Source organism: Malurus melanocephalus, unplaced genomic scaffold, assembly GCF_030028575.1.
Source record: "Malurus melanocephalus ecotype Western Australia unplaced genomic scaffold, MMel_1.1 scaffold_0, whole genome shotgun sequence".
Taxonomy (NCBI): domain Eukaryota; kingdom Metazoa; phylum Chordata; class Aves; order Passeriformes; family Maluridae; genus Malurus; species Malurus melanocephalus.
The window spans coordinates 2,230,644-2,242,680 of record NW_026623232.1 but is presented as its reverse complement, the minus strand read 5'-3'; the positions used below and the strand labels follow the sequence as shown (position 1 = coordinate 2,242,680).

Here is a 12,037-nt window from a genome sequence, read left to right as displayed (position 1 = left end):
CAGAAAACCAATAAACTACAATAAGAGAAGACTAAGCCCTATTGAATTTAGCAGGGTTTTATGTATGTCCTTACATTCTCTGCCCAGCGGAGAAATCTAAGGTATGAAAACTGTGTTGCAACTGTTAAATCCAACCACAAGATCCAATTCCTCAACCACTTTCATTTGCAAAATGGTGCACTAAAACATTAGGCTTGACTGAGGTTTTGTCCAAAGCACTCGTCACAGTAAAGGTGCTTTCCTTCTGTTCAGCAAAGAGCAAACAGAAAGACAAACAAAAGTTCCATCTTGATAGATAGATATTGTAATCTACAGATAGCGACAGCCTTTTTCCATTTTACATATCAAAAACTACAGCAGTGATTACTGTTCCTGATTACTAYGAGCAAAAAGCAGAACAAGCGCTTTTGGCACACCGGATTCATTGCACATCTGTAACTGGCTAACSCCATCACGTGCGTTATTTCAAAAAGTTATGTAGACTGCACATGTAATTTAACATGTTCATGCTTCTAAAAGAGACCACCTGGAGCTAACCCAAGCAATATAAAACATGAATGTAAAAATCATATGGAAGCATTTTATTAAGAGCTTTGGAAAAGGGGACTATTGTGGCACTGACTTTTACACAAAATTTTCTRCTGGATGAAAATCCATATCCTCAAGAAGTAACAAGAAGTTAACTTGGTTTTCRTTTGAAAGCTTTCCCTGGCTTATTTTAGTATCATTGCTAAGGCTGGAGCCAAAGCAACCATCAATACTATATTCCTCCTGCTTATTTACCTCTGCCCTTGCCCCAGCCAAACCAGCAATGTTCTCAACCATGAATTGTAATGATAACACTCACCACGTTTTATCTGGAATGAGCAAAGTATGTTCTCAGCTCAGGAGTGAATTTTATTGTCATGATAAAGACTACTGWATACAGAGAAACATGCACATTGAAGGAAGAAAGAATGAAGTGAAAAGCTAAAAACTTTGGGGTTTCTTTAAAATATTAATATTCTTCACCAGATTGTTTTCATTACCAAGGCTGCATTAAGGATGCATTAAGGAGAGAATTGCAGGACTACAAAAAGGAGAGAGTCAGCACTGGGTGTTGAGTACAAAGGGAAGACATTTTGCATATTTAGGGTTTCAGCTAAGGACCCAAAAACCCCTCAAATAGCGATGAAAAATAAACAGTATAAAAGAAGATAATGAAAATACAAAATCGAGCAAATCATTGTAACAACACAAGAAGAGAAAGAAAGATGAATTGTTGTGTAACAGAATGGAAATACAATAGTGGCTGTAAGTGAAAGACACTAAAGTCACCCTTGCTATTTCCTTGTTCTTAAAACATTGTTTGGTTGTTTTTCTATTTAATTGTTAAGTTTCAAAGTGGAGTTCTAGCAATAAACAACTCTTCTAGGSACTGACATCTGATTGACAACATTTTAGAAAAAGTATTAATTTGTTATCAGCAGTAAATGTTTTGTGTCTCCACAGAAGTGATGGATAGAACTTTCTATGATACAAATAAAGCACCATGAAAAACTAAATCATTCTATCATTTCTGATAGCAGAACTGGAAGGATCAGGTAGGTTCTTTTAATGTCTTTGTTCATTAAAAATAAAGAGAAAAAGAAGAGTTGAACTTAAAAAGCTTTTCCCATTATTTCTGTTGTGCTCCACAAAAACCCAAAACCTTTCAAAGACTTTTAACCCCAGCAGCCTAATGTTTAGGACAGCGATGAAAAAGAAAACTAGTAACAACAACAACATCCTTATACTGACATAAATAAATTTTAGGTTGGATTTACTAAGCAGTATACTAAGCATCGTTGTCTGTGATCCAAACATCACTATAATTTGCAAATTTTAAATTAGCATTTAAGCCATGTTTATTCCCAGTTTATTGATGATCGCAGCCAGAGCAGTTTCAGTAGAAATAATAGTAACTTAATAGTAACTTTCACTTCAATCTGCTTTCCAAGATCAATTAATTATACAGTTAATGTGTTTAACTTGGTTCTGCCAACATAATGTTCTTACAGTATTTTAAAACCATACTTCTTATGAACTAGGACACCAAATGCCTTAAAAATGCTTCAATATACAATGCATACCTAGTTAACTGGACTTGCAATTTCAGAGATTTAAGATTTTGTTTAATAGAATTACTTTCCATTTGTGCATGTTCATCAAAAAACAAAATATACAATATACAATCTTACTTTTATCCATTCAGTGAGGAAAATTTCCCMATATTTTGACCACAACTGCTTTGAGGCTAAAACAGCTCAGTATTACAAAAACTTCACAACGGCAGTAYTTGCAAAGAATATATTTATCCTGAAAACTATATCAGTAACCGGGACTATAAAGACTTGTAGAATTGATTCTGTACAAGCAAGCACTTAAATAAGCCTTATCAAGCTCTTCTGTCTCTTCTGCATCATTAGAATTTTTACTACACCTTACTGCTAAAGAGCCCATACTGTTGCCAGAATTTTTTCACATTTCTAATACACATTAACCCATTCTTGAATTTTTCTAATCCCATTAGATTTTTTCCTCATGTCTCTACTTGTCTTTGCCAACACTCTACACCTCCGACTTTCCAATTTATCTTGCTATATATTTCACTTTAATTCCCTAAGTTTTCTATAAATACACATACATATTTTTTCAAATTAATTGTTTTACTTTCATCCTGGAAAAGGAGGCAGTTTTAGAATTTTCAGGTGCATGCCTTCATTATAAGGCATTCTAGTCAACTTTTATTCCAATTTTGCCCATCACAATCTTTCCTCACAGTCAGTTTCACACATAAGTTTCCCACTAGACAATTAATCCTTCAAAAGCACTAAGTATGATGATGGACACGCTCCTTCATTTGCCAAATTTGAAGTCAGCTAGGTTGTGATCACTTGTCACAGTCAACCACCAACTCTTAGTTCCATAATAAATTCACCTTGTCTATGACAATGAGATTCAGACAGAGCTGCCTCATTTTTGGATCCTGTATCTTTGATACCACGCAAGCATAAATAATTCTCAGAGAGAACATTCACATTTTACCACTGATCTCCTGAAATTTTCAGCACTTGGATTCTCATCATCTTTAATTCTTGTAATAGGTCAAAGATTAAGACACCTTCTCCCATAGCTGCACTGCCTCCATGGCCACATAAAGGGGYTTACAGTGGAGGAATGTTATGTTTACAATCAGTGTTTGATACTGATACAGAGTCAGAGCACGAGAGGGGCCTATATATAAACAGGGATCAGAATCTCATAAGAACAATGGCTGCAAGGCAGGAAGAAATAAATTACAGGGCTATCAAGAATTCTCCAGCACCAGAGCAGAAATCCTACACAAAGGATTTGGATACCCCTTTCATATCAAGGAATAACACCAATTCATCTGTATTACTCTGTTTTCATCTGATTGATTTTTTTTCATCAAACTTTGAAAAATAATTTCTTTGGCTAAAAACACTAAGGAAGAAAGTGATTCTTACTTCTTTGCCCTTATAGGTGGTTTCCCTGAGACAGAATTGTGTAGTGGCTTAGAACAGAAGGCTGATCTTACAGGAAGGCTTGAAGGTTATAGCAGGGAAAGGCTTGAACTATCTTGCACCTCCTGCTCAGAAGACAACACTYTATTTAAAATATAAAAGGCTAACAACAGGTAATGTTATTTAAAGTGTTTCTACAATGAGATCATGCAGAAGAGAACTTATTTATCTCTTATAAATGCACACATATTGAGCACAAAAATTACTAGAAAAAGATATTTAAATTAAYGAAAGTAATTCCACTTGACATTTGGAATAACAATTACCATACTTTCTAATTATCATTATTGCTTATTTTCTTTCTCAGAGAATTCAAAGTGCTGGACTTATTTCCTCAACCCCAAGCCCCACAGTATGATATGACATCAAGTTAATTTTCAGCCTACATTTACTCTGTTTATTTTGAGAATGGATCCTTTGAAAAACATGCTAGTTTGAAAGAAACAGGTGTCATTTTGTTTTAAAGCATAATTTTTCTTCTTGTGATTATCAATTTTTTTAATCTCTGTACCCATGTAGACTTGAAGTAACATTGAGTGCTTTGCAGCAAGGAACTTTTCAGCGCTATATTTATACTTGTATTGAGCAGGAATTATTCGGATGAGAAATATTTCAGTACACCATAGATAACACTGAGAGCATGTGATTTCTCTTCATACTCACAATTTATATTAATTCCAGAACACAAATGTGTAAAACTACCTAACTGCAGAACATGAAATACTAAAAGTAGAGATGGCTAAACTAACAGTGACATTCTTTACATAACCTACCAGTCAGTACAATTTACTGAATCCTTTTCACTACTCAGCCATCTTCTCTCACTCATCTCTTCTTTTACAGCAGAATTAAGAGGTTTTTTTAACTTACGTAACATAAAATGTAAAGTTTTTGCTTTGAAAAATAAAACCCATAATAAGCCCACCTTTAGCTTGGCATACCCAAAGTGATCTTACATATTCTAATTTCCACGTGTCACATCATTCAGCAGGAAATTAGGCTCATGGCCTAGCCCAAAATACTTTTATCACCAAAGACAGTAATTAACACCTCACTTCAATTAAAGACAAAAGAATTAAAATCTAATAACTATTTCAATGTCATCATGGCAAATTTCCAGGACAACGGTTTGCAAAATTAGGCACAGARTACTGTGTTTAATTGATGCTTCAAAAGAAACAGAAATTGTAAAAGCTGGGGACCCTGTTTAAGGCAAAGGCTTATGAGCCTTCTTTTCATAGGGACAGAGGTCCCAAGTCAGAACCAATGTCCCAAAGATTGCCCTAAACCAAAATACACAACATGATTTTACATCAGCCAAACATTCAATACACCAGAGAATGTCACCATCGCATTCCTCCTCTCCGTTCCTTCTCTTCACTGAAGGAAGAAAAAAGGAAAAATGTAGCTTGGCAAAACCACAAACAGCACAGTGGAAAAGAACATGAAAACTTGCATGATCTTTGAGTGTTTTGAGAAACAGTTTGTGCTACAAGTACAATGAAATTTGAAGTCAATAATTTGAAGACAGTATTTCAAAATACAAAGGTCCTCACAAGAGTATAATGTTGGAACAGGGCTATAAGGCCAAAAACAGAATGCACAAGAGGATTTCAAGTGCCACGCCACGTAATGCACCACTTCATGGCAGAACATAGAGCATATACTACAAAAATGCTTCCACTTCCAGATAACTTCTAGAAAACTCACATTTAAGTTCAAAGAATTGATCAGCAGCTCATTTACTCTTGTCCTCAGAACATACCCCAGGCTTGGAAGAAAGACTTTTGGAAGGATGGAAACAGAGAAGAATAGTACTTTTATCCATAATGTATTGTATGTACTACAAAAGGCTGAAATTTTTATTCCTACTGGTTGTAAGTAACTTCTTGATTATTTTCTTCCCCATAGAATCATATCCTGGTCTTTAAGAACTGTCTTTAAATTCATCTGCTGTAAGTCGTGTGTGTATTTGTTTATAAGGACTGAGACTTCCTACACACAGAAAGCCTTAGACAATGTACCAAAAGAAAAATGACTGAAGTCTGCTGTATTAGAGGATGGACATTTTTTTCCATTTTTAGCAAATGTCAGATCACTGGCTATTGCTTTTAAGATTAATACAAAATATAATGGTTTCTAGATCTCCTCTAAATAAAGATTACTATGAATGGAGAAATGATTTACCAATAGTCACCACAATGAGATTTCTTTAAAGGTTACAATCATCAGTTATTTAGCTGAAACACTGCTCAGAATGCCTGGTCATTTCTTGAATAATGCATAATGTTCATTGCAGATTTGATCTGTATTATAACAATACAGATATTTCTAAAATAATGGAGAAAACTATCTGTTACTTTCCAATTGCTCAAGATATTTCCATGAAGTAATTGACTCTGAAAATATTATATGGTGTTACCTGAGTGCTCATTTGCAAGCACAACTTGTAGTGATCACTACACAATAGGCATAAGAAAACAAACTCATCAGCCTTTACAGACTTCTAAGAAAAGCTGTGATAAATACAGGGCAGAGTAAAGGACCTTCCTGAAATACTAAATTAAAATTATTAAATTGCTGCACGGTATTGGGGGACAAATTTAAAATTAAGCTTTTAAAATTAATGATTAACACAGGCAGACCAACACATTCGGGGGAAGAAAAAATATAGCAGTTGCCTACACAATGTAAGTACCTCTCAAATAATTTTTGAAATACCTTTAAGYCTATTCAGAAGATTGCTTGTGCACACACAAAGTATAATGTCTAGTGTTTTATTGTAGGTTTATCAAACATACTTCACAGGAAGCTGCAAGCTATTTATGCGAGCTTGTTTATACATATGAACTTCTTCAAGGGCAGCAAAAAGCAACCTTAATAAATGAAACYGAATTTCTTTTGATGTAATTTCATGAATGTTTGATCAGACTGTGTTAACAAGTTTCCATGCAAAGAGAACTGGTGAAGTCATAAAATATACCTGTACTATACATTTAAACTTGCTCATGGGTAATGCTTACACAGTGAAACACTCTTTCATCAAACATTGTTTCAACAGACTGACACATAAATAATAAAATCCAYTCAGTATAAAGCTAAGCACCCAAACAGGAGGAAAAGAAAGGAAAAACCCCTTCCTGAGCCCTCACACCTCTCACACCTAAAGGAATGAGAACCATAGCACGAGATGGATGGAGGGGCACGGTTATTATATCAGAGAGGGTGAACAGGCATTAAACKTTTACCCAGGTCTTTTATAGGGAGAAACATTAATCTACATCAGACTATGTCAGCTGTTGCTAAGAATAAGATTTTGTTCTTCCTTAAAATTATTTTCTTCATTAGAATCATTGMACAAAAAGGATGATTTAGTAGTCAGGTCCATATTCCAGAAGAGGATAATGAAAAATAGATCCCAGATATTCTGAAAATATACAAAGAGATCTGTAGGGCTCAGACTTTCAGTAACACAGAACAGCTTGTAAAAGCACAGACAGATCATAGATTGTACAGCAGAGTCCACTTTACATCTACCTTGAAATACTGTTTAATTGCCTGAGAATAAACTCTCATCCTGTAAAAATGGGGAACATTTGCATATTATATCAGAAGCCTAATGAACCATGTTACACTCATGCCCTGGATGATGTAATTATTGCCTTCTTTTTCTCCATGAGAATTATATATGATGTGGCAGATAATATAAATTAAACATATGAAATGATGGAACTATGTCCAGCTACTAAACCCCCAACCTAAAACTGCTTCATTTTTTGCCCTCTATGCCTCTCTCCATCCATTGAAAATTATAACTTTCCTTAAATAATATTACTTCCTTTAAATGGAAGAGCAGGGAAAAGCCTTTGCACCGTCAATACAAGTAACCCTTCATGGAGAACTCTGGGCTGATTAATAAGATTCTATTTCTACCTCCTCCCTCCACCCTTAAAGGTGGCTTTTTTATTTTCCTCATACTAGACACATTCTATCTAGTTTAGAGTAGATTAAGACTTCATGTATAACAATTTGTGGAAAAAACCTGTCAAAGCCAGGGCACCCAGAAAGCCCAGGTTTGGTAACCCTGATTTTGTCACTGCATCTTACTCCCAAATTTAAAATACTTATCAGACAGAGGTCACACTCATTCAGATGGGTACCACAAGTTGAAAAAATAATAAATTATAAAAAAGTCCACCTCACACAGGTCATTGGAAAGATTATTTAGGCCCAACATGCACACAGCTTCTAGTTTGTGGCAATTCATATCTAAAACCTTGGTTTTGCTGCCTAAATGCTTGTTTGAGCATTAAAAGAGGGCGTTTAATACTGAAAACAGCTCATTTWTTTTATAGATGCCTACTAGCTCAGAAGTCAAAACAAATTCTATAGAATTATAAAAGGATAAATAATATCCTAGTCACTCTCCCAAAGATTTAAATACTTGGATGTGATGCTCTCAAGCTTCAGAAACATATGATTCTACCTTTAAGGTATAGCCACAAAATTAAGAGACTGAGTTCTCAAATCAAAGAGTAAAGTCATGTTCCTCTTAAACATCCTTGTATAAAATACTAAAACAAAGCAACACARTAGCGGCTAAATAACTTTAAACAATCTAGTCTACATCACCCAGAAGAATTACAGCTGTAATAGTTACATCATAGGTGTGTTAAACAAAAAAAAAATAATTAAAATAAGAGGTTTATTTCACCTTCACATGGTGTCTTTCTCATGCAGACCTCAGATTTCCACATTTGAATCCCTTTAAAGGATTTGATATGCAGGGAAAGAAGAAAGGATGAAGGTAAAAAATTCAATTTAGAGGTTACTTAATAATCTATAGTACACAACATAGTAGAGGTTGCCACAACCTACAGTACACAACATAGTTACTCCATACCTTTTACTGATGTATTAGGTGGAGGTCCTTCCATCCTCAAGTTCCACGGAGGATCACCTTGATTAGCAAAGTCCCTCATTTTCAGATAGCTAATTGTAAGTCGGATGATGGATGCCTTGTCAAGCTGGCTGGTAATGGCTGCAGGCAGTGGCAACAACTTTGCCAACTCATAGAATTCAAAATTCTCTTTTCCCCGGCGAGAGCGAGCAGCATCTCGGGACTTTTCCTTCCTCAAAGCTTGTAAACTGAAAGAAAAGAAACAAAGAAGAGCATTCATCAATATTAGTGTTCTGTCATATTTAACCAATTTACTTTTTCACTGCTGGCCTTCTCTACAAATTATCACATTTTCAAAATGCTGTTGCATATGGATCTACAGACTTCAGGATATCCAAAATGGTACTCCATGCCTGAATTATTAAAATTAGTGATAATATTTGAATTTCAGCAATTGCAAACATATCATGTAACTACTCTTAACTCACTTTGGCCACTTTCTTTTTAGTCTGCCTTTCCTCTGTCTGCTGTCAGCCTCAAGAAAAAATTTCCAAGAACACTGTGTACGCACGGAGTTTATCCGTCTAGGTGCCATTGCTTCTTCTGACTCACTGTAAGTCAATTTTGCCTTAATCTTTGTCAAATTTGGACTCTTGGAAGAAGGTTAAAAGCAGATCATTCAAGTGTTTACCACCTCTCACAGGGGCTGYAGTAGAACCAAACTGAGCAAACAGGTTATACAGTAACTGCTGAGACACAGAAGTTTGAGTCTGGTGTAATAATGTAAAACTTCTGGATTTCATGAAGCTGTTCTTTAGGAGTGGTTCAACTGCCTTTGTTCTGGAAGCAGTAACCTTTGTCAGTGGGGTGAGAAAGCAGTAAATACAGTTGTGTGATTCACATTTCTGATTGTAATTCACTACCACATACATGRCAGACTGGCAGCTTTTTGATGAGAAAGACCCTTCTGCTTTACACCAAGCTGTTGGAAATGCAAAGACATTCATTTAGTCCTGTAGCACCAACGTATCACTTGCTACCACCAATACAGAACACACAAAGATAACTCTAATTAATTCCAAGGAAACAGTATGCTCTCTACAAATTAAATATATACAACAGTAACATAAGAGAAAGGCAGGTAAATGTCTCTGCACAATTGTTTCCAAGTGAAAGCTCAATTTCATGGCACAAAAAATGGCCTTTTGTACCTGTCACCACAATTTTTTCCTCAGAAGCCAAGCCTGAGAACTCAAGTCCCCAAATCAAGTTAGCAGAAGAATTGAGATTATAGACCTGTTCTGAAAGACTGCACCAAGAGGTTCACACCTTCTTTCCAACGCACTTAATTATACCCCTATSTAAACAGGGAGATTTTTGGAGATCCCTAGTAAAACAAATCAGAAAAATTACAGATCGCAGCGACTTCTGAAATGGAAAAGCTTTGGAATTTGAATAGTGATAGAATACTCCTTAGAAACATCACAGCCTGAATCCCGTATTACAAGTCCTGTAGAGGTTTCAGGAGATTGCTGAAACTAATAATATATTGAGATGTAAACTTGTATAAAATATCACTGGATCAGTAACAGTTTGCAATGGAAGTCAGTTAGGCTGGAAAGTGAAGCTACCTGTGTCAGCAAGCAGAATCATTTGAAAGCCAGCTATATGTGTTCAAACTTCTACAATAAAAAAGTAGAAGGGATGGGGAGCTGACATGATAGACACACACAAAGCTGAGAAACAGTATTAACACTATTAACAATAACTGTTTTTCTCACAACCATTTGCTATACTGTCATTTGTGGAAGCTTCATGGGGTGAATCAAGTCAAGGATTTGGGAAGTTGTAGCACTCTTCTCTTGGCATCAGTGCCATAAAGCTAAATTTAGAAAGAGTGTCCATTGATATATGCAGACAAGTCCTAATTTCCATTCTGTGTAATTCCACTAGGGAAATACACTGTACTGCTGGACACTGCAGTTATGCTGATAAAATGGGCCTTAATTTGGGAGCAGTGATTTCCTCAGCAGGATGCAGGAACTCATTAGATATGACCTAAACACTGCTGTTAATCCTCTTTGGCACCTRTGATTCTGATAGGCAACATCAGCTTCATTGGCAGGTGCTCTTAATAAGCAAAGTACTGGCACTAACAATCCAAGAGGATGCTAGAAAAGAGGAGTGTGAAGTTCTCAACAGAGAGCAGTGGTGCTGACACAGGACCAAAACTCTTCTTGGGTCCTGTCATATGACACTGGGACTAGAGGTGGTTCTTGGAACATAAATATATTTGTTAAATATTATGCTGCAAAAGCTCAAAAATACAGACRCTCTCCTCCTAAGAGAAAAATAAAAGTTTGGGAAACTATACACATGTTTACTAAGTGGATTTCAAAAACAGTCAGAAAGCACCAAGAAAGCAAGCATCACATGTTTAAGAGTTCTMAAATGACAGAGAAGGTCCTCCAACAGACAAGCAAATCTACATATATTCACAGTACCAATGAGAGAGTGACAGTGGGAAATACACSCAAGGGATATAAATATTGCTCCCTCTTTGCCTCCTGTGGAGAAGGGGAAGAAGCTAAGACAATTGGATCAGAGTGCACTGTGAAAGGATGATGATGTCATACAATGGTGAAACTTCATGCATTCCCTTAAGAAGACATTTCTCATAGAATTTCCATATAGAGAGTCCACTAAAGAAGACTAAGAGATTTCCAGCTGCTAGCTCCTGATAATTCTGAGAAGCAGTACCATATAAACAGGATATTTAATGGCTTGAAAACTAATACTATTTTAGATATAGTTTTAGATATAGTTTCTAAAATATATTTTATTTTTCCTTTTAGGTGCTTTCCAGATGGACTGATATAAAGAGGGTTTGGCTGTTACAGATGAAAGGCTACAATAAATACTACCATATAATTCTAAAATAGTATACATGACATTTYTAAAGTAGGTTTTCTATTGAAGACACAGCAGATGCAGAAGACATGATAATATGGTGCTGCATAAAAGTTTTATTGCTACTCATAACTCACTTGTGATTTCATTGTGCTTGTGGTCATTCCAAACTTAACCTGCTCCATATTTTATTTCACATAATTTGATATACCTTACATTCATAAGCATACACGTGCATCCATTTCTGTGCGCAYACCCACAACCTTCACATGTCTGACCAACTGACATCTGTCACTTTAAAGCTGGGACAATCACAGATCCTAACTTTTGTAGCATTTAATGGCAATCAAACATGTTACAGCATATCAACAGGTGCACTCACCAAGATAAGGATTTTTTAGCATATGTTCACAGAATCAGAGAATATTCTGAGCTGGAAGTGACCCACAAGGATCATCAAGTCCAGCTCTTAAATGAAGAGCCTAGCTGGGGATCAAGTCCATGATGTCRGCATTGTTAGCACAATGCTCTTACCAACTGAGCTAATCTCAGGCTCATAACAATACCTCACCTTTGTGTCTCAGTTTGGGCCCTAGAAATCAGTGAAATAACTGCATTATGTGAATTTGCATTTTGAATGAAAACAGGGGAATGGTTGCAA

The 12,037-nt window shown here is 35.8% G+C and overlaps 1 protein-coding gene across 1 annotated transcript in view; it reads right to left on the bottom strand.

Annotated features, from left to right (window-relative positions):
* NPAS3 (neuronal PAS domain protein 3) overlaps nt 1–8,746 on the bottom strand; it is a 401,776-nt gene extending 393,030 nt beyond the window's left edge. The window contains exon 1 of the mRNA XM_057385383.1: nt 8,470–8,746. Coding sequence (XP_057241366.1) covers nt 8,470–8,746 — 277 coding nt within the window. The remainder of the gene's footprint in view (nt 1–8,469) is intronic.
* Nucleotides 8,747–12,037: the final 3,291 nt, after the last annotated feature.